Raw genomic sequence first — 22,556 nt, 5'->3', positions numbered from 1 at the left:
TACCAGGGGCTCTGCCACTTATACAAAGGTTTAAAAGGTGGCTATTTCTTGAGAAACTAACTAAAGAGGTGTATTTTGAGATGTACTAGGACAGTGAAAATATCTGGGAGAATGTGTATGGAAACGCACCTGGGCTTTCAAAAACCCCACGATTTTTAGTGCCAATTGTACAGGGGCTTTTGATACCATTAGCTCCATAGTTGACAGTTGTAACAGGGCATCCTGACCTTTCAAAATGAACTTTTTGTCATAAAAATCTCAGTCTTTTTCTGATCTGAATACAGTATATCTCATTGGAATCTGCACACATCAGTCAAAGACAGTTTTAAGATCTCTTTCTCGTTTGGCTTTCATGCACTTTAAGTAATCTTGTTTTTGAGTCTTGGATTAATCCTGGAATCCGAAACAGTTTCATTTAATCTTAGGGGGAGAAAAATGATATTTTAAAACATATTAATTATGAACAAAACAGGTAATGGTGCCTAGCATAAAGAGGCTTGCTTAATATAAAGAGGCTGGCCTGTGAAGACATCTGATGTTTGGTTCTCAATCTTGGGGCTCTAGCTGCAGGTCTTCCCCCTTTCCTCCGTTCGATTATGAATAAACGCCACCAATGGCACAAAATGTTAAAAATAAATGCAAAATTTGAAAGGCTTTCATGTCTAGGATGACTGCGTTTGGACTTCTGACTAGAACTGCGATTTGCATTTATTTACTCCTTTAAATTAGCATTTGTTCCATTTGGTAACAGAAGGTGGACCTTTATGAATTTCATGATCGCTTTCAGCTTGAAGTTTCAACATCTCTGTTCTCTTGCCAGGAATTTGTGCTTTTAAAACAGGTCCACATTAAAAGGATACAGATGTTTTGTTAGGAAATTATGGTAATTACTTGATATCCTATTTTCCTTGTGCAAGAATAAAACAAAGGTTATCAGAACCTTAGTTTAAAGAATCATATTGCAGCACTATTACCGATATGCAGCAAACATCATCTGGTCTTTCATCATATCCTATTTTGATGGCCTAGAATAATGAGCCAACACACCTAGAGGAACGTACAAGAAGTTAAAAAGCAACACTTTCAGCCTACATGTTTAAGTAGCAGGCATTATTCTTTATTAGGATGACATCTGCCATGCCTTCACTGCATATTTAAACTCATTCGTCAAAGTGTTTTTCAGACATTAAAAGCCAACTGGTTACTGTGCAGAAGGTTTTCTAATTGCACAAACAAGCTTCTAAAGACAATTTATCATCCCTGTGCATTCTCATCTGCATTCCTTCTTAGCTGCTGTATGTGGGACAGATATTTATTTTCCATGGAAGCCAAAACAATCAACAGCCTAACCATATTTAAATAAATTGTATGTGATACTATATATTCTATTAGAATATGACTTTTTCTTGTGTCTTTCTGTTAAAATACAAAATTTCATCAATTCTGTAGTGAAGTTTGAATACATTATGGAATATATCACTACTTTCTAAGCCTATAACATTTGCTTGATGCTTTTTCTCTTTTAGTTTTATTAGCTCATGCCAGGTCATTATTCCTGCCTCTAAATTCCAGACTAAACCTCAGAGGAGGTTTTGGACAGTGTCGGGTCCTTTTCCTTCCTGTTTCTGGTCTTTATGAAGATCAAACTTGATGGTCTGCTGCCTTGGGGTTCAGATTTAATGCAATTACAGAATGTTATCAACTACCTCCATCTACCACTTAGAATCTAAACATACTCCCCTAGTTCCTCCAATCACTAATCATTCCTCAGACTGCAAACAAATCAGATTATGATTTGAACTCAAGAGCAGACTTAATGTAATGTTATTTACAAGTAACCATATTATTTAGTTAAAGACACGTCATTGATGGTGCTTTCAGCTTTACAGTACCGGACAGATTTAGCTATTTTTCCATTGACTCCTCTTCCTGTCCTCTCCATGTCTTTGTGCTCAGCACTTCTGTCACTTTCAGTATTTAAATGTCACTGAGTGTTGCAGTTTGCATCACACTTTTTTTTTTTTTTTTTTGGAATTGAAGTGTAAGAAGCAAGACTTATCTGTGGAAAATTAATCAGAATGGCATTTCAGAACTAGCTTCAAAGGTTATTCTTATTCCTAGTGGTCTAACGGGTTCTGCTTTTTCAGGAGTCAAATCAAAAAACCAAATCTGTGCAGTTACTTGTTTATTGGTGATATTTGTGGGAGAAATTCATAATACTGCATGTCAATTGGTTTGTACTTTTGATTGATTAATTTTATAAGGTTTAAGTTTAATAACATGAATATTATTAATGAAATAACCATTATAGATAATAACTTGATCATAATACAGCATACCAGAAATCAGACACATTAAATCTTTACAATTTTGTCATGAGACAATCCAGAATTGTCTATATTCTGATCAGCTTTACATGACAGACCAACGCAAAGCTGCTAATAGCAACTAAATGGAAGAAAACAGTTTTTAAATATATTCAGGAAACTGTGAAATGCATTTAATTCAACCTCATTTGATAAAATCCAGTTCAAGTAATTGACTTTTAAGGTCAAACATGAGGTTATAGGGATGTTTGAAGAATATATATTAAGCTTTAAACATTTACATGCCTAAGTTATAGGCATTAACCTAAACTGACAGAGTCCTAATGGCTTTATGAATTGAGGATTAAACAGACATAATTATCTTCTTTGTCGACACTCGATACCGTGGAAGAACAACAGGTGTAATTTTCTCTTGTAACCCGTTAGCTGAATGGTGAGATAACGTCACTCTTCTTTCATTTTTTAACAGAGGTAAACATCCCTATTTCCACCTCTAGCTAGTTGAAAATGAGACGAGAGATTAGATTGCTCATCTGCTCCCAACGCAGGGGTTGTAATTTCTGTGGGGACGATCCGGTATAACTAGTTTGGCAGACAACTGAACATCTATGTCCATGCGTGCATCTACCTGAAGCACACGTTCTGTCAGAGGGCTCTCATGGGAAAGTCAGAAATTACAGAGTAGCTCTCAAATAAATTATTACATTGAATGCAGTCTGACTAACAAACAGACAGAGCTTGGCCCATTAAGAACACCCCTCCTTATGTGCTAAATAAGACAATAAGGTAGACAAAAAAATAAATAAATAAATAAATAAATAAAGGCAGAAAGAAGCATAGAGAAAGAAAAAAAATTATATTGTATATATGCATTATTTCATCACTGCTTATATTTAAAAATTTCTTGTAACTTGTGTGTATTAATTGTATGACAAAATTTTTTGAGTACTCCATATTGATGCAGTGGAAGGTGGCTCTACCAACTATGGAATGATCAGTAAATAATTACAAAACCATGAATCATTTTGCAAAAATGCACTAAAGTTTGCAACTTAATAAAATGTAAAAAGGAATGTGTATAGTTTTGTAGGATGCATTGGGTTTTATTTTGCAATTCATAAATGACCTGGAAAAAAAAATCTGCATCTTTCCCTCGCAATAACTTACCCTTTCATATGAATTTCATTAGCTGAGCTTTGTAGAGAATGAAGCCTGCAGGCAAGTAGATTGTTTTGCTCAAACTAAACTACACACTTTTTTCTGCCCCTTCCAACCTGGTCCTGTTCCCCTGACACGAATCATAACCACAAGCAGTTGTGTTTGTCTTTGAGAGCACCTGGCCTGTGCTGAGCTGTTCTCATTTCCTCTGGACTAACTTCACCATAACTTATACTGCATTGATTTTCCCTTTGTTCCCCCCTGTGTTCCCCTACTGTCAAAATGGGAAATGAGTTGCAGGAACACAATAGGTTATCGTTTTTCTTTTGGATTATTGAAATTTCAATTTGAGAGTATGTGTTTTTGTTTATGCCCTGCGTCAGGCTGGCGACCTGTCCAGGGTTAACCCCACCTTTTTCCCATAGACTGCTGGAGATAGAAAACGACCCTACTGCAAGACGGATGGAATAATGTTTATGTTTAGTTTAATGTGTGAAAAATACTCGTACTTGTACTCATCGTCTCCCGCTTTATCCGGAACCGGGTCGCGGGGGCAGCAGACTAAGCAGAGACTCCCAGACTTCCCTCTCCGCAGACACCTCCTCCAGCTTTGTTGGGGGAAGCCCTAGGCGCTCCCAGGCCAGCCGAGAGACATAGTCTCTCCAGCGTGTCCTGGGTCATCCCCTGGGCCTCCTCCCGGTGGGACATGCCTGGAACACCTCCTGAGGGAGGCATCCAGGGGGCAGTCCCCCTGGACGCCTCCTGTGTGAAACATATTATTTTTGTATTTTTCTGAAATCAATATGTTACAATTTGTTAGAAATAAGTATATGATGTCCTGCCTAGAAGGAAATTAACAGTGTGTCGTTATGTTGGTTTTGTTTCAATAAGGAGGTACAGAATATTTACCAAAAAAACAATAAAAAAAACGAACACACAAAATAAGTGTTAGAAATGATTTACAAGTAATTAGGATGATGAAGTATTTGATCCCGTTCAGGAAAAGGGCTGGATCCAAAGGACTAATTTAGCCAATTAAAAACCGCTTTGACCTCAACTGATTCAGCACACGGGTGCAGCTGTTTATTAATTGATTTATGATCGTTCAACATCTTCACCACATTTGAGAATGAAACTAAATTTGAAAGCTGTGAGGGACAAGAGAGTGAATCTAAGAAAGGCAATATTGGTCAGAACCATCAGGAAAAGGCTATGGGAACAGCTGTTGGTGCATTCATTTAGAGATTGCGGAAATGACCGTGAGTCCCCCTCAGCCTGGAGCTCCAATCAACAACTTGGCTCATGGGATGAGGATGATCAGAAGAAAGTTGAGCAATCAGCCCACAAGGGGCACTTGTTAATAATCTGAAGACAGGTTTGGAAACAGAGTGCTTTGTCTGGATTAAAACATTGTGATTTCAAACTGGAGCTGCAAACTACTGCAAAAAAAGTTGTCTTGTGTGTCATTTTTTATGAATTTAATCTAGTTTTCTATTGACATGGTGAGTGAGCAATATTCACCTTTTATCACTGTGCAGATGTGTCTGTTTATTACCATAGTTCTTGTATTTGAAGTTCTTGTACACCAAATAAGTATCCCCTAAACAGCACGGAAGTCAGAACATTATGCTTCAAAACAGTTTCTAAGTGAAGCCTTTTAGAAGGCCCTTATTCATTGAGTCAGAGTCTTCAAGATTGACTTTAAATTGGATTCCTATTATAACAGCGATCCCAGAAATACAACATAGGCAATAAAAAGAAGGGGCGCAAAAATAACTGTGATGAAAATGTGATAATGAAAACTGTAGTACGAGTATGAGGCAGGAACTTGAAGCCTAAAGATGATTTTGTTTAATGATGTTTGTTTACTGTTTCTAAACATCAAAAGTAGGTTATGTGCATATAAAGTAAATGTAGCTTTTGGAGCTACACAATCTTTGAAGAAACCTTGAAGAAAATGGAATTTATATTTACAGCCAGAATACTTTATGTGAAGCTAACCTAGAAATATTTGTCATCCAGTTCTCAAATTATCTTAATTATGGACACAGCTGCAGGCATGAATGGTTATCTTTAAATTAGAGTGGTAATTATTATGGAGCATTAGGTACCTCAAGGGCATCTTTTGTTCTTTTAAAGATTTAATGAAATTTTTGATTCAGTTTTTCAAAATAAAAATAAAAACATTTTGTAGTTTCATGAGGGAAAAAGCTTTAAAGTGTCTAACCGTAAAGATAGCCCCTATCAGAGTTCATCTGCACTGTGTTTCGGTAGCTGGCTTGTTGTGCTTCTGCAGCCTCTGATTAATGAACGTACCTTTTATCCTCCACAGACTGCCATTCGAGCAAGATGTTGAACACGGAAATGTGGCCCACTTGGGTGACTGCGACGGTAAGAGAAATGATTCCCTGTTGATTTACCTATGTGAAAGTAAATGGGATTATCTTGTATTTGCTTCCTTTTTTTTGATACAGGCTTTGTATTTCTCAGCACAAACAATAAGATAGAAAAAGGGAAAATAAGCCCAGGTCTTTTTATTTTTACAGAAATGCACAAATAACCTCAAAGATGATTCCCAGTTTTCAACAGTGCCCTGTAGTATCTCATTCCTCTGCAGAGTAAACATCTAAATCTAATATGCCACCCTGCTGGTCCCATTTTGTCCTATTTTTGCATAAAAAATCTATTTTTCTTCAGATTTCTGCTTTTCTGCTAAGCTCTATATTTTCTAAAAGAAACTAATTATGTATAACTTCAGCCTTTTTCCTTTCTACGTATCACTATGAAAATAGATGATTAAAAGCATCTGCTGTAGATACTCAGGGGTTTTTAGGATACCCCCCCTGACATCCTCGCACTTTGATCTTAGTGCTAATTCCAAAGCGTGCAAATTAATCCTTCACTTCACTTGTGACCGGAGTTCATGTACCCGTGCTCCTGGAGAAAAGAGAGATAAATATTTCAGAGAGGGAGTTCGTGTACTAGTCTAATCCTGTTTTAGATGGATGCTCCGTTTGATGCTGTGCTCTCACTTCAGATGCACTGACCAATGAACCACAGGGGGGTGAACCCTGTAATCGGGGGCTGATGCTCAGTCTGTATGTGGAAAAGTTGGGCTAGTTATTTATCTTCACTAAGCCCATGTGTGTCCATTTTACAGAACAAGCGAGGGACATTAATAAAAAAATATGGCCATACTTCTGAAGAGCTGGCAAACAATTGTCAGTCAGTAAATCCCACAGTTCATGTTATGAAACGTTCCTGTTTGCTAAACAATATATCTGAATCTCCTCAAAAGATCTGAGAATTTTCCTACTGAATTTCTACATACTGCGGCTTTCAGCTTGAAATAGTTATATATAAAACTTTGTAATTGGTAGATGAGTATAATTAGCTTTCATATTTAGTCCTCCACAAGCTTAAAGCTACAGTGTGTAATAATTACAGGGATATACAGTCAGAAATGTAATATATTATACATAACTATGTTATTTATCATCATCTACGAGCTCAGCCTCTTAACCTTAATATTTGCGTTGGCTTAGAATTCGTTATTTATAATTACATAGGAGCGGGTCTCGCAGCCATGGAGGCAGACATCTTTGCGCTACGGCAGCGCAGAGCCAACAAACTAGCGATTGCGAGATCGCCCATTACGCTCGAAAGTAACTACGGCAAGTTGAGAGAGATGAACTGAGACGGTACTGAACAATAGATGGCAGTATTATGCCTGAGAATACTATCTGTAAAATTATCTATGTAAACAAACCTCATCACTTGAGAAGGTAGGTGATGCGGACGTCGTGGAAGACATTTTGTCCCGTAACGCTCGCCGTACTGTTGGGGGGGAGAAGCGGTGGGGGGGGGAAAGTTCATGTTGCTGCGGTCTGCAGTCTGGACGTTAGATGTCGCTAAAAATTACACACTGTAGCTTTAAGACTGGAACTCTATATTACATTTTGACCTCATGAAAGAATTTATTAATTATACTCAAGAGGCACTCACCCTCTCTTATAATATGTTAACTTTGTGAGTTATTATTTCGTTTTAAAGATGGGAATCTTTGTGAAATTTATTAAATTTAAACAATAAAAAAAACATGCTGTTCTGATCGTAGCCCAGGATCATGGGTTGGATCAGTCAGTATTGTTGATTTTCATGTTTTTATGCAAATTTAATTTTTGCTATCTTTATTTCCAACCCACACAGATTAAGTCTGGAAAATGGTATGCTAACTGTTTATGCTATAAACCTGTACATTTTGCTGAGGTAATTACCATCTAAAAACAATCCAGGTAATATCCTTTCATTATTTTTTCACGGGTTTCAGACTTATACTAAAAAAAGCTTTTAAAGGTTGTTTAGCTTTTATTTTCTATACATTCATAGTTTGTTATTAGAGAGTACAGAGTCTTGAAGGGATCCTCATATTTTAACTAATGTTGAACATTTATGAGAAATTCATCGTGAAATGGCAAAGCTCCAACATCATGAAACAATGCTTTCATGATACATTTGTGTTTTTTATGCCCAAATCTAAATTAAAAAGGCTACATTGGCTTACAGATGTAAGTGTGAGAGCCTGACAGAGAGGTTATATGTTGAGATACAGAAATTTTTGCAGCTATTGTTTATTTTAGAGCAAAGTAACTCAGCTCCATTCTCTGTTTTAGTTTTCATCAACTACTCACTCCTATATAGAATATTGTTTAAAGTGGGAACAAAGAGCCACACTTCTCAGGCTTCTTCAACCTCTTCAAGTTTACAATTTAAGCAGAGCCAGACTACATCACCTCTCATGAAGAAGCCTAACTGAATGTGTTTGTGTAAAGTAACAGTCTTACAGAGAAGCCTGATAAAACCTCAAGAACACAATTTATTTAGTGAATGATGAGCAAATGAATAACTGAAAGTTAGAAAAACGTTTGCTCGCTGATCTTGAAAGATTATTTTATAAGAATTAATTTGAAATTAGTTTTATCCATGGTAGTTTTAGACAAACGCAAACTGCTAAATCAGTTTGTTATACCATCATCATCATCATCATCATCATTGCGTTGAATCACACTTTTCTTACTGAAGACCTACCTTAAAATCAGTATATTTTTTCACTTAACCTTTATAAAGCAGATAATCAGTGATGTTAATCGGTTTGTAATTAAGATTTTCTTAGTAAGCATTCGTTATTCACTTTTGGAGCTCATTGTCTGAATGTTTTGCAGGATCTATTGTTCTGTGTTTTTCTACTTGTCAAAGTGTGCATACTAGTTTTATCTGCAATATCTCTTTGATTTGCTTGAATTGCTTGAACTGTACATTTCTTTTTTAAAAATCCATTTTTTACAGATCAACATATTCTATTCAACATACAGATTGGAAATAGAACACATATCTCTGACATAAAATGTAAACAATAAGTTGTGAAATAACAAAAATAGATATTTTGACACTTATTAAAATGGCATTTTTGAATCGGTCATGATATGAAAGTTAAAATAGTTGGAATAATAATTTCTATTTCATTCTTTTGACCCTGTTTGAATAAACTGATATTGGTTCTACTGTATCTGAACAACTTTAAAGTGTAACTTAATCTAAAGGCGATATTGTGTTTGCGTAGTTTTTTTGATAAAATGATTAGAATAAATGAAAAATAGTGATTACATTATGAAAAACAAATTATTAAGCAAAAATGTACATATTGCTATAATCTCTGTCTATATTCATCTACCAAGAAGGCAACTATCACTTCTAAAAACAAAAAAATGGTACCAATAATGGGACACTACATGCTCACCCATGGAGTACTTTATTTATGTTTGGAAATTACATCTCTACTATCATGATCTTTGATTTCTGTCTGTTAATTAAGGTTTTCAGCCTCATTCTGATACATTATATACATATATTCTCCACATTAATATAGAATAGAATAGAATAGAATAGAATAGAATAGAATAGAATAGAATAGAATAGAATAGAATAGAATAGAATAGAATAGAATAGAATAAGATAGAATAGAATAGAATAGAAAATCCCCTTATCATCCCGCTATGGGGAAATTTTGGTGTTTACAGCAGCAAAAAGATTAAATGGTCACACAAATGTGGAAATTAGAAGAGTGTATAAAAATAACATAATAGTCAAGATTCAAAGAGAAAACAAATAAAATATTGTACTGTAAGGTGTACCTGGAGAATAAATAACCAATATACAGCAGTGGACATTTGTACAGTAATGGATTTTTGAAAATAACAGCAACACCAGAGATGTGCAAAATGATAGCAGCATCTTATCTGTACATAAATGTAGAGAATTTTATTCTGCATTTATGCTGCTTTCTCTACTGTTGCTCAACACCTGTCTGTCCTCTGCACAATCACCCCTATAAAAAAAGTGCAGCAGAATAAACAATTTACTGTGTGTAACTTGAATTCCAAAATAATATCTTGTAAAAAGAAAGCATCTATTAAATACATCTGCAGCTGAACCCACTGGCAGCCATTTTCATTTGGTAAGAATGTCTTCAGTGGATCAGCAGGTGAGACAATGTGAAGATGATGTAATTTTCCAGATCATTGACTCTGACGGAGCAAGTGGGCCTTTTGCTAAGAACTGGCACTCGTATCACTTTCAGTGTAGTTTCAGGTTTAAGTCCATAACATCTTCATGAAGCCCAGGAGCATGAGAAGAGCTCAGCTCTAAGCTTGTCCTGTTTAGGAGATGCGCTGCTCTCCGGACCTGCCTTTAAGTAGTATTTGGGCTCATTTTGCAGTCATCAGAGTTGATTGAGTGAAATATTGTTTACAATGATGGGATCAGTTATTTTGAGCCATTTTTCTAAACTTAATCTCACCGGTTATGACCCATTTTGTCATCAAATGTCTTTTTAAATTTGAAACGTTCCTTGGCATATCTGCTCATGTTAATACATTCTGGGCTTAGATCGTTACAGCCATCTGGAAGACATAGAGGCACAGTTTTAAGAAGCCTGTTATGACAAACTGTCACTGACACATCCAAGACTTTGAAAACTGGCTGCTTACTCTCTCTGGGTTTGTCTCTGATCTTCTCTTTATTGTGGGTCTTGTTCTTCATGTATTCAGGACACATACTCTGGATCTTTGTACTTATAAACGCGTTCACACAGGATTTGTGCACGTTAACACAAACCCTTTGAAATATTTCCTGCTGAATATTTCATGTCTCCTGTAATTGGCTCATTTCACCTGTCTGTATCTTGACCCACTAGATGAGAGCAGAGTTTTGGTCTGGCTGGTTTATCTCTTTCTGGGAAAAGTTTAGCCAATTCCTTTTCACTCTGCCTTTGCTCATATTTTTTTACTCTCTGAGTCAATCTGTCACTGCAAGTTGAGCTATTTTTTTTTTTTTTTTATCTCTGGCCTCCAGTCACTTATCAAAAGCTGTCATGTGAAAAAAATGAAATATAAAATAAAACTTTAAAAGACAAGATTAATTGAAATCAGAGCTTTATAGAAAAACGTGAGTCTCTTAGGTTAATCTAAGAAAATCTAAAAATAAAAAGCCACACAAATGTTTTTGTACCTGATCCAGTTACCCAAAGTGCAGGCATGAGATTAGATTTATCTTTAATTACCAGTTGTATAATCCAACTTTATTATATTTCTGTTTTAGCTATTCTTTATTTGTTTTTGTATTCAAATTTAACTTGGTGTGATGTTTTATTTACAAATATGATAGCATTTAGTTAAATATACCATCCTTCTTTTAACATTTTTACCTGCAAATGATTAAAGTTTGATACCAAGTCTCAGTTTTGGATTTTATTAAAACAAATCGGCTGGATGTGATCAATTACTCAATAAGTGCAGTAAAACATGAAATGTCATCAGTACCATGTGTTTCGACACTCAACTCATTCATCAGTGCTGGTTTCTTTCCATTGCCAGTCTTGTCTGTCAGATATTTTGACCCAAGTCCCAGTTCCTATAGCTCTTACTTCTCTAACTAATTAGGCCAAAATGAAAGTTCTTACTAATCATCATCTACTCAGCCTTAGGTTTAATAAAAAAAAAAATAAAAAAAAAATCATTTCACCCATACAAGAAAAAATTAGCTGTACATTCACATTTTCTTCCTGACCAGGCAGTAAATTAATAGGTTATTTTAATCCAACTAAGAAAATTAGGATTTGTTAAAATATGTGCATATTTTCTATTAAAAGCAAACTCCCCATTCTTTATTTTTTTCAATAATTTTTCTTCTTGAGGTTAAGTTTATTATATTTAAAGTTTTGAACTTATACTTTAGTTTTTTCTTGTTCCTGTACAATATAGTTCCTCTTTTTCTTCTCTGTGCCTCCCTTTCCGCTCATTTCTCTGCTGTTTGAGTCGGGACTGCACTGATTCACAGCAGCCTTGTCGTCAGACCACAAAGGGAGATGGATGGACGGCCTTACTTAGAGCCCAGCTAACTGCCTCTACTCTCCCTTTACCCAGGGAGAAGCAGTTGCTGGAAGGAGAATCGATTTTCATCTCCTTTCTGGCTGATGGCAGGCGAATAGATATCAAGGGTGATGCTGCAAGGGGGAAAGGAATGGGGCTGAGAAGAGCAAGTGTGGCGAGAGGAAGACGGGTAAATCAAATGGAGAACTAAAGGGCACGGCGAAAGGGAAGGAGGAAGAGATTGAGAGATCATAAGACGAAGGAAAACTTTAAGGTTTGAAAGGGTGAACTGGTTCAGGGGATAAGAAGCATGAATGTTGGAAAGAAGCAGCAAGATTACAGAAAGAGTGATGTTGTGAAAATATATATGATGAGGGCAAGACAATCACTTATGTTTGTATCTGTAATTTATGCAACCTTTTATTATGCATATCTTGTCTTTTTTAGAGTCCCATGAAAAAGAAAAATCTACCTACTTGTATTCTTCCTTATTCTCATAAAGGTATAGAGGACGATCTTTTATTTCCGGATGGATCACCTTAGTAAGTAGTCCTCCTAATATTCAGTTCACTATATATTCACCGCTCTATATAGTGATTGAGGGATTTAGGGGTTAGGGTGGAATAGCAACCTTTAAACAGAGGGTGCACAAGGAGAAATGGGCTTGTGCATGCCCTCAAACTGTTCAATAGGCATACCCTCTCGGGAGCGGGTACAGGGTTGTGCATGTGCATTATTATTTTATTTTTTTTAAGCGGAGAGGGCTGGTCTTTTAAAAAATGCACGAAAATACTCCAGAAAACCTTTAATTGTGACAATTTACTGCAATAAAAACAAAGGTCCTTTATCCTCCAGTAATCATTTTTCTAAGGGGTAAAATCTGCCATCCAAATCAATCCAAAGTAGATAGATTAGCTTATAAAAGCTCCCTGTTTGCTCTTAAAAGCTGCCTCTGCTGTCTAATAGTTAAGAAAACTGCAAGGAGGCGAGAGCAGCATCTGTTTTTTTGATTGTTCATCCGGGCTGTGATGACAAATTAGCTATGAGTGCCACTGCTGTCTCCTGTGTCACAGTACTGCCACTGGCCTCCTCAGCTGGCCTGCTTCCAGGCAGTAACTCTGTCAATTCGCTGTAAGCCACATGCTTCACCCCCTCTTAATCTCTTCTTTTCATTATCCTACTTCCTGTGCACCTCTGTTTATTCATCTTAACTTTTCATCATTCACTTTAGTTTCACATCTGTTATAAGAGAACCAGGAAAACTAGGATAATATTGCCGAATGTGTCACTAAGGGAATGTCTTTTTGCTGCGTCAGAAGACCACAGTGAAGGATCAGTTTCATAATGGGAAACTGGGAGAGTTGAGTATTGACTTGTGGTTACAAGCAACAGTAATGCAGTTATTGGACAGTAAAACAAATCACCTTACCCCTGCTTGCAACACAGCTAGATATTAGGTTGTAGAATAGACGTGCCCTTCCTGTAGAACTGATGTGATCAAAGCATGCTTTAGGGGCATTAAATCCAGTTGAGATAAAATGTTGTGGGAGGCGCACTCCTGATGAAAGAGGGGAGGTCAGCGAATTCTCTGGATTCAATTATGCTTGTGTTTGTGCACAATGCACTGTTAACCTATTAGTCTCTGGGTTTTACTTCCTTTAAGCTACTGAGATTGTTTCTGATTGGTACTCCCAAACAAACACGCAGGCACTGTAATAAATGAGGTACTCTAAGTAAAAACAGTGATGTTTGCTCTGAAATCTTTAAGAAACCCATCTTTTAGTTTTAGAAGTTTCAGTAAAACAAAAATAGGTGACCATGTTTTAGAGAGTAAAACCTCAAAATAAGATTGGTTACCAGTATGGAGTTAAACAAAGTTTAAAAAGTTAGTTTTAAAACACATGAAAGTTGGTGCAGCTGCAGAAAGAATTTACTGATAGGAAGTAACTAATAAAGCAGCATCTGCCATCATTATTGTTAATTAAATTAAATTAAATATATTTATTTAGTGCCAATTCCTAACACATATCATCTCAAGGCACTTTACAGAGACATTTCTACCAGATCATACACCAGCTGATTGCATCAACTCATTGACTTGAAGGCAAACCTTCTCATAAAGCAGGCTTGTCGCGACAGTGGAGAGGAAAAACTCCCTTTTAACAGGAAGAAACCTCCAGCAGAACCAGGCTCAGTGTGAGCGGCCATCTGATGAGACTGACTGGGGTTCAAGGAGACAGAAGCAGGCATACAGAAAGAGGCAGATATTTAAAAGGGAATTGTCAACCAGCTCCAAAGGCAGCCCGTCCAGGAAACACAAAGCCAGGCAGACAAGCTCCAAGCCAGCTCCCATGTCAGAGGATGAAATGGGCTTGTAGTGAACTGCAGTATGGAAAAAAGGGCTGAATGTCTGTAAAGATGCAGACTGCAAACAAGCTACCTGAAACACCCAAACGAGCCAACCAGTGACACTATACACACCAAGCTAACATATCAATAAGCTAAACATGTTTATTTACAGATAGTACGCTGAATACTAGGACAATGCCAGCATATGTACTGTTTATCGTATGACTTGTGGATGTTTTGCCTTGTTTCATCGCCGTTTCAAGTCAACAGGTACTGTTGTGGCTATTCATGTAAACATTTTGTAAACTACAAGTACATTTTGTAGACAAAATATATCTGAGTTACATAGTTTAAAACCAAGATCTATAATTTTTATATTTGGAACTCTTTGGGTTACTACTCAATTTTTAAACCTTCCATTAATTTAGAAGATTAGAAACACACCGCATGAGAGGAAAGGTGTTTTTTTTTGTTGTTGCTCAAATATCTGGTGTGAGGACGAAAGGTGGTAAAAAGATTCTCTAACCATTTTGATCATATTTGAAGGCTCTAACAGCAGATTAAGTTAACTTTAATTTTTATCTAAGCTGTAAGATATTAGTTATATTTTAGTTGCAATATATTAGGATTTTAGTCATATTTTGTCTTGGGTTTTTTTCTGGAAATATAAAAACATACATTTTTCAAATCAGAAGTGCATATAAGGGGCAAACCACCTATGGCCATATAAAACTAAATGCAGTCTGAGGTTAGTTTGAACTAAGGACTTTAACCTTAGTAATTGTCTAAATTGAACCTGATAACTCTTTTTTTTTCTTCAGTTAACAATGGTTGGCCTTTTTATAAACTGAAACAGAAAAATATATTAATGAATTACTAAATCAAATCTCTGGTACTTTTCAAGGACAGATTTTTATTCATTTACAGTAAGACCTAAATATCAGTTCACACTAAGAAGAGATATATTTTTTATAGACTAAAACAGAGAGACACAAGTTGTCAGTAATGTATGTAAGATAATTAACAATATCTGATATTTTATTTTCTATGAGAATAAAAAAAATAAAGCCAGTCGTTGTACCTTAAGGGAAATCCTTGAAACATTTATTTAGTTTTTCAGTTGTTTTTTCTGTATTCATATTTTTTTGCTCAAAGAACTGAAAAACACTTGACATCATTTTCATTGACTGAAATTGCTTCTGACTTGTGATTTTATTTTCCTCCCTTTTATAAAATATTCATCTATTAATCCCTTTCAGATCTGTATTCTGCCTCTACTAAGCATGTGATGAATACTCTGACTATTCAAGGTCAGAAAACCAGCTAAAATTGGCAGTACTAACTTAAAGGTGCATATTACTGTTCCTCATAATACAAAGACGTCCAAAATCGTGATAAAATATGGTAATATACACCAAGCATTCATCTTGGTGGTATTTTGTTCTTTTTAAGCTTGAATGTAATTCAGGCACAGGCATGATGAGCAGACATAAACTTGCACTAATGTAGACACATAGACACAAATTGAGTGCCATCTTCGCCGTGAAACTTATCAAAATGCCAAACAGTGACAGATGACGAGTCCAACTTCCCCACAATGTCTCATGTTAGAGTGACAGCTCTACGTGGTCAGGGACCAGCATATAATAATAATCATATAAACTGATCTACAGCAGCTCAGTTCTAGTAAATCCTCCCCAGAGCGTCCGATTAGAACATCAAGGAAAAATAACTGCTATAAACTCCAATTAAAAACCCACATATATAATAATTATAGGTCAATATTTCTCTGTTTGATTTGAGCTGACCTTCCTTCACTAGTTCCATTATTCCACTATGTGAGATCCCAGTCCTTTCATGAATATTTGTTTTATCATCTTTGTTCTCACATTACAAATCTTCCTCACATGACCTCAAAACTGTGCAAAGCATTTTTTCGTGACTACTATCCTCCTGTGTGGCCATTTTGGTAAATAACATAAAGTTTCATGTTAGAAAATTTATCTTTTTCTTTTTTTTTTTTTTTGCAGCAACTTTTTACTTTGTTATGTTCTGCTCTGAATGTTTTATGCTAAAGTTATATTTCTGGAGTTAGGAAAGACAAATTACAAGGATAAAACTTTAATCAATTGATTCAGGAATCCATACTTTACTGACAAAAACCTCCAAACTGTGTTTCCTTGTGTACACACCAGCGATGAGCAAGTGTGAACATGCTTCTGACAGATGGTTGTAGGCTGTTTATATTGTAATGAGTTTGATTCTGTCCAACAATCAACAGACCATATAGAGTGTCAGATCCACTTGATGCATGTTGTCACCACATGTCGATTGGCTGCCTTCAGCTTTCGCATGTGGTGACCTTTGCTGACAGGCCAATCAGTTACAGCCTAAACAAGGACTGAATCCTTGGCATACTGCCAAGTTCACTCATTTAATTTACTGCGATAATAATTATAAAGGATGGTTCATGCACACAAATCTTGTACTGGGATCCTGCCATTCTACATTAGCACCAAGCTTCATGTTCCTTTTTTGTTATTTATTTTTGTTGTTTTGTTAAGGAAATGTTCTTTTTTTTTGGTGCTTAAAACACCTTAAGGTGCTGGTCAACAAATGTATTTATTTTTTTGCCCCTTTTTTTACACTTAAATGTTTCAAATTATTAAACAACATTTAATAACAATGATAACCACATAAAAAACTATTCAAATTAACTAGGTCCAGTTTTAAAAAGTCAGTCTGTCCGCTAATACTGTATAAGGTAATTGTATTAACTGGCAATGAGTCGCCTACATCAATGTGAAGAAATTCTGATTTACTTTTATTTATTTATTTTTCATTGAAAAAAAATTTTTAGGTTTTTTTTTAACATAAATTGCTTGTTTTAATTTCAAACCACAGCTTATTAAATGGAATTAAGTTGCAACCTTAAAGAGGCCTCTCCTAAACTTCTGTTTTGTTATTCATAAGTAGACACTCTATTGCACTTTGGATGATTATCCCATTGCATTACAAAAAAATCCTTGAGCTTAATGTCACAAATTGAGAAATTTAGAATTTCTAGTAGAGTAGAATTTATGGTTCCATAAAAATAAAAAAAAATGTCCAGGTCCTAACTGACACAACCTAAAACAATCACACTTCCACTACCATACATGACAATGTAATAATAATCTGTGGGTTGGTTAATGGTTCTTGGTTACTGTGGTTTGCTTGGGTCTCAAAGCCTTAAACATGGCTTTGTAAAGCTTACTGAACTGATACACTGAAAAATTTTAAATCTAAGTAGGTAAATTTTCAAAAAGTAAGTCCATTTTTTTTTTTTTTTTATTAAGCAGGTAAGTGCGACTCTTTGCAAATAGTTAGGACAATTTACATTTGAAATAAGAAAAAACAACAACTATATTGTCTCATTTTAAGTCCATAATATCTTATTATGTTATTTTAAGTATAAAAATACCCATTCCTTGACAGGCTATCTTATTTACCGACTCAAATTAGAGTTGAATGCATTTATAAAAAAAAAAAATTCTGCTGAGTTTTCTTTAGTTGTGTACTCTTACATTTCCTTGAAAAATTGTTGACGGATGTCTTGCTTTTAAGGACATAATATAACATTTTATTTTGCCTAACACGTCCTATTTAAAAAGCTGTTAAAACCTAACTCTGTTATCCAAGGTTATTCACTGTTATTTAATGATTTGAGAAGCAGACAGTCAGGTCACTTTGGATATTTATTGTTTTACTCAATAACTAAATCATTATTAGAAAACTGTGTTTTCTATTTACTTTGATCATCTTTACTTGATACAGTTACTTGTTTATTAGTTTAAAAAAAAACATTTTAGTGAGACAAACCTTGTTTAGCCATCTGTAATCTCCCTACCCAGCTGTTAACTAGGTTTTCAGTTGTTATTAGGATGATGGGAGTTTAGGAAGTTAGACTCTATATCTGCAGGAGCATCAGTTTCCTCAAATCTTTGTTCCCTTGATTAAAAAACAGAGGGTAGCAATCCAAGCTGGCACACAAACCTCTCAGTCACACATGCAGGTTGGCCACCCATTTTGGTTTGAACTCTCTGGGCTGTAACGACACAACTAGTGTTGCTGCATTGTAGCTACAGATGGAAGCAATTATGGTGCTGTGAAAATATTTCGTAAAGAAAAGCAGTGTTTTGACCGGTTGAATAGCGGGTAGGCAGTTACTCAGTAAATGAGGTCCAGTGAAACATCAATGAGGTGTGAGCAGACTTGAGATTCCTTGCGGTGTCACGTCAGAGCGTGTGGCGATCAACACAGAGCCAGGTCACACTCCAGCTTTCTGCCGGGTGGTTTTAATAGCGTGGGAGGCTTCCTATAGGAAAGAAAATTAGTTGCCAAATTACGACAGCAGGCTCATCTAACTCCTCTCTAATTGCTGCGGTCTAGTGGGGGAGGCTGGTGCTGAGGTGTAGAGGAGGGAGCTGACAAAACCTACAGTTCTTTGGATTTACGCAACAGCTTGTTAAAACACTGAGTTTTAGGTCTGCTGATAATACATGCGTTGTCTTTTAGCCAGAGCCCAAAAGAGAGAGGAAAAAAAAAAAAAAAAAACATTAAAAAAGCAGAATGTTTGTGCAATTTCCTCTGTACAAATTCTTCCTTGAAGACAAAAAAATTCTTGACTCTTTGAACTAGTGCCTTTAGTCTAAAACCCTGAAGGCCTGCTGTCCTGCTACTGTAATTTCAGATTTTTCCCTTTTCCTTAAACCCCCCCCGAATCAAATGGCTAAACCACATGCAGTCAACCTTTACTAGTCAAGCTATGTGCACAGTACCAGGAGGAAATGCTGCCTGATTTAATATGCCATACTTTAGTGTTACAGACTTCTGTGCATAGTTACCAATCTGAGCACACATCGAGACTGGTCTGGAGCATTTACATTTCACACACGCTCATACCTGCCTGATACAGACTCAACTCTGACAAACTCTTATTCGTTAAATGCACAACTCCTTTGTACGTGCGCTGAGCTCTGCCCCAGTGGTGCGTTCAGCCTGCTCCTTGCTTTTTCAACATCGCCTGTCTTCTTCATTCCTGCCCTTGTGACTTAATCAAACCACATGTCTCATAAATTTTCTTTAAACTTCCTCAAAGCAATCTGAATATTAGGCACCGAATATACCTTGTGTTATTTTACTGTAGATTTTTGAATAAAAACGCATAGGAAATTGCAAGTGGACCTTCTTTGAATAGTTCTGTCGTTGGTCCTCTATTTGTATTACTCCAAGGATTGAAATGTTTCTTTATATTGTCATATTTCCTTGTTTCCTTTAAGTGTTTTAATATATATCTATGGCTGCTAATCTTTTCCATACCCTCACTCTAAATAAGCAAAGAGCTCTCTGGGTGTTGCACTATCCTGAGTAACAGACTGCCTAAAAAAATATTATCCATTCATTGCTATAGAGCCAGTAAAGGCTTTCCCATCTACATTACTACCAGTTAGGGAGTAAATAATTAGTGACAGGGGATATATAATGAAATATTCCAAAAAGAGGTTGGGAATGCTATGAAAAATATTCCAAATGTAAAAAAAAAATGTCCATTTTCATTTTTAAATAATTACCAAATATTCAGCTCTGATTGTTTATTTTAATATTCATTCTAATTCTTGAATACACAGAATGGAGAATATCTAAAGAATCATATCTAAAACACAAAGCTGTTAGTGGTTATGATTTATACAGAACAAAAATAGTATTTCTAAAAAATATATGCAGGGCAGTAGTAAACAAGAATTATGTACAATTTACTTTTTTTAATATAATACCAGCACTAATTTAAAGCTATTTTAATTTCTGGGTGTGACTATGTGCCTCCAATAGCTCATACTGGAGTTTGAGGCCGCTGACCTGAACTGTTGCTCCACTTAAAATACAGAAAATCAAATTAAACTCAAAATAGTGCAGTAGTACGAAAAGGATATCCAATTCTAAAATATCAAGGGCTAAAACATACAAATATTAAAAATATGGTGGGATTTATTTTTCTTTCAGCCACAGTAGACTTCTCCTCTAAGCATTTGAACTTTGAACATTTCATTAAGTACTGCTTGGTTCATCATCTGAAAAGGGACAGAAAATATCGTACAAAAATAGCAATCATATCCATCCACCCAAACTAACCAGCCCAGCAAGAAGAGTAATAATCACAGAAGCAGCCAAGAGGTCCATGAGAACTCCTGAGGAGGTGAAGAGGTCCACAGCTCAAGTGGAAGAATCTGTTGACAGGATAACTCCAAATGTCAGGTATTTAGGAAAAAGTGACACAAAGAAGCCACTGATGAAAGAGCTATAAGAGGTCCAGTTTAAGAGGGGCTAAGACATGAACAGGGTGGAGCAAGAGTATGAAAGAATATGCTTACATTTTTTGCAAACGTACAAAACGTTGTTTGAAACTAAAATTGCAAATCAGCATGAACCTCCCATCCCCAAAGTGAAACAAGATCATCTTCACACAAGAAAACTATGTTCACTTCCCAATTATGCATTCAATTTTGATGGTCTGCCGCATAAATTTTTAAAAAAGAGAGACAGTAGTATAACCTGTCAAAATCTTTAAAAAAAGAAAAGTTATAGGAAAACTTGTTCAAAGACTTGTAGACATTTATTTCAAAGCATTCAAAAATAGGAAAAAAAATCAAGAAAAGCCCCAATGTGTTATTTCTATCGACATCTTATAGTCAGACTTTAGTCTGTTTCCACAAATGCAAATCCCTTTCATTTAAAATTATTAATAGCAATTTCAAAGGCAATCATAAAGATTGAGACTTTCAGTTCATAGGTTATATTAATAAGATACATATAGATTATATATTTATATCAGTAAATCCAGGAAATTATTATACCTTAAACAAAACGTTGTGGTATGTGCATTTTTTGAGACATCTTGAGAAACTCTGAAATAAGAGCTTTGTCTTGAGCTCTTGGAAAGCTTGGTAAGATGCATGAACTCCTGTAGGCTTCCACTCTTTCATCTGATCTCTTCGTCTGAGTCCTTCCTCTGCTCCTTACATCTTCCTCTGCACAGCATGTGCCTCAGAAAGAGCCTTGAAAAACACGAGGGGGCTGGCTTACCCTTCAGCAAGCTGCAGGTCCTTGCTGATAGATGGGTCTTTTCAAGGGCGCGTTGAAATGAGTTTGTGTGTTTTGGATTCCTCACAAAACAGCCTACAGTTACAACTCATGACCCTTGACTAAGGTTTGTAAATCCTGAATGTCGTTTATAACTGAAATAAATCTTTGAAATTATTGGAACGTCCCCACAGTCCTTTTTATCTTTTCAGAAAAAGTATGAATCATATCTCCTTTCTGCCATGATGTTTCTGTTCTAAAAACAATCATTAAGTGCCTTGAAGAGTACCTTAAGGACAATTTAAAAAACTGTTCTCTGATTGCAGAACACTAAATTAACCACTTCTTTTATCTAAACTGAAAACAAGGTGATTATATTAGCTATTTGAGCTGAAAGTACTTTTTTTTCTAATCCCCTATGGTACTATTCCATTGTTTGTATATACATAATTATGAGAAAGTAGAACTTCAATTAAAGTAAAACAAACTGATGATGTAGATAATTTGTCCAGAAGTCATTAGAGCCATAGCTGTGGGCAGGAATGACCATCTGGGCTGGTTCATTTTGTAGCGGAGCTAAACAGTCCAACACCTGTAGATATGTTCCTGTTTTTATCACATTGTTATGTGCAGGGTGTGCAGTGTTTTCCATTATGCTCGGCAACTCCTCTATATTCTGCTTTGAGTGAGCACCACAGATCCAGCCTCCTTTACCTTCCTAGATTTCATTCAGTCATCTGCTCTGATGTTGCTCTGCAAAAACATTATGGGAAGAGGAAGGCACTCAAGACCTGTAGAATAAATGAAACATCCTGAAGATCACTTTGATTCACCCTATTGGCTTTCTGCACAAATGGGCTACCTATTCTTGCAGCACCATTATCCTGTTGTAAGCCCTTCCCTACATGAATGCATATTTTCATTTAACTGATTTTTTTGGACCTATCTATGACCACGAGGTCTCCTTTGTGACAAATGTAGCTCAGTTGGTAGAAGGACAGTCTTTTTATCAACAGCTTTTGGCCTAAGATACTTAATTAGTCTTATATGCAGAGTACTAGGAAGGCCATTCTCTCCTGGTTTAATGTTTTTTTGTTTATCACTGAGGCAGAAATCCCCCAAAATCAGTTAAAATAACTCTGCATTCTGTAACTCTTTCCTTTTTTTATTACATATG

At 35.9% G+C, this 22,556-nt stretch overlaps 1 protein-coding gene across 5 annotated transcripts in view; it reads left to right on the top strand.

The window, feature by feature from the left end:
* sema6bb (sema domain, transmembrane domain (TM), and cytoplasmic domain, (semaphorin) 6Bb) overlaps positions 1-22,556 on the top strand; it is a 203,368-nt gene that overhangs the window by 159,876 nt on the left and 20,936 nt on the right. For all 5 annotated transcript variants that reach the window (XM_038279020.1, XM_038279022.1, XM_038279023.1 and 2 more), the window contains one exon: positions 5,818-5,876. In XM_038279020.1, the coding sequence (XP_038134948.1) occupies positions 5,818-5,876 (59 nt within the window). The remainder of the gene's footprint in view (positions 1-5,817; positions 5,877-22,556) is intronic.

Source organism: Cyprinodon tularosa, unplaced genomic scaffold (genome assembly GCF_016077235.1).
Source record: "Cyprinodon tularosa strain WSP-4 unplaced genomic scaffold, ASM1607723v1 ctg147, whole genome shotgun sequence".
Lineage (NCBI taxonomy): Eukaryota > Metazoa > Chordata > Actinopteri > Cyprinodontiformes > Cyprinodontidae > Cyprinodon > Cyprinodon tularosa.
This window is presented reverse-complemented; position numbering and strand designations above follow the sequence as displayed.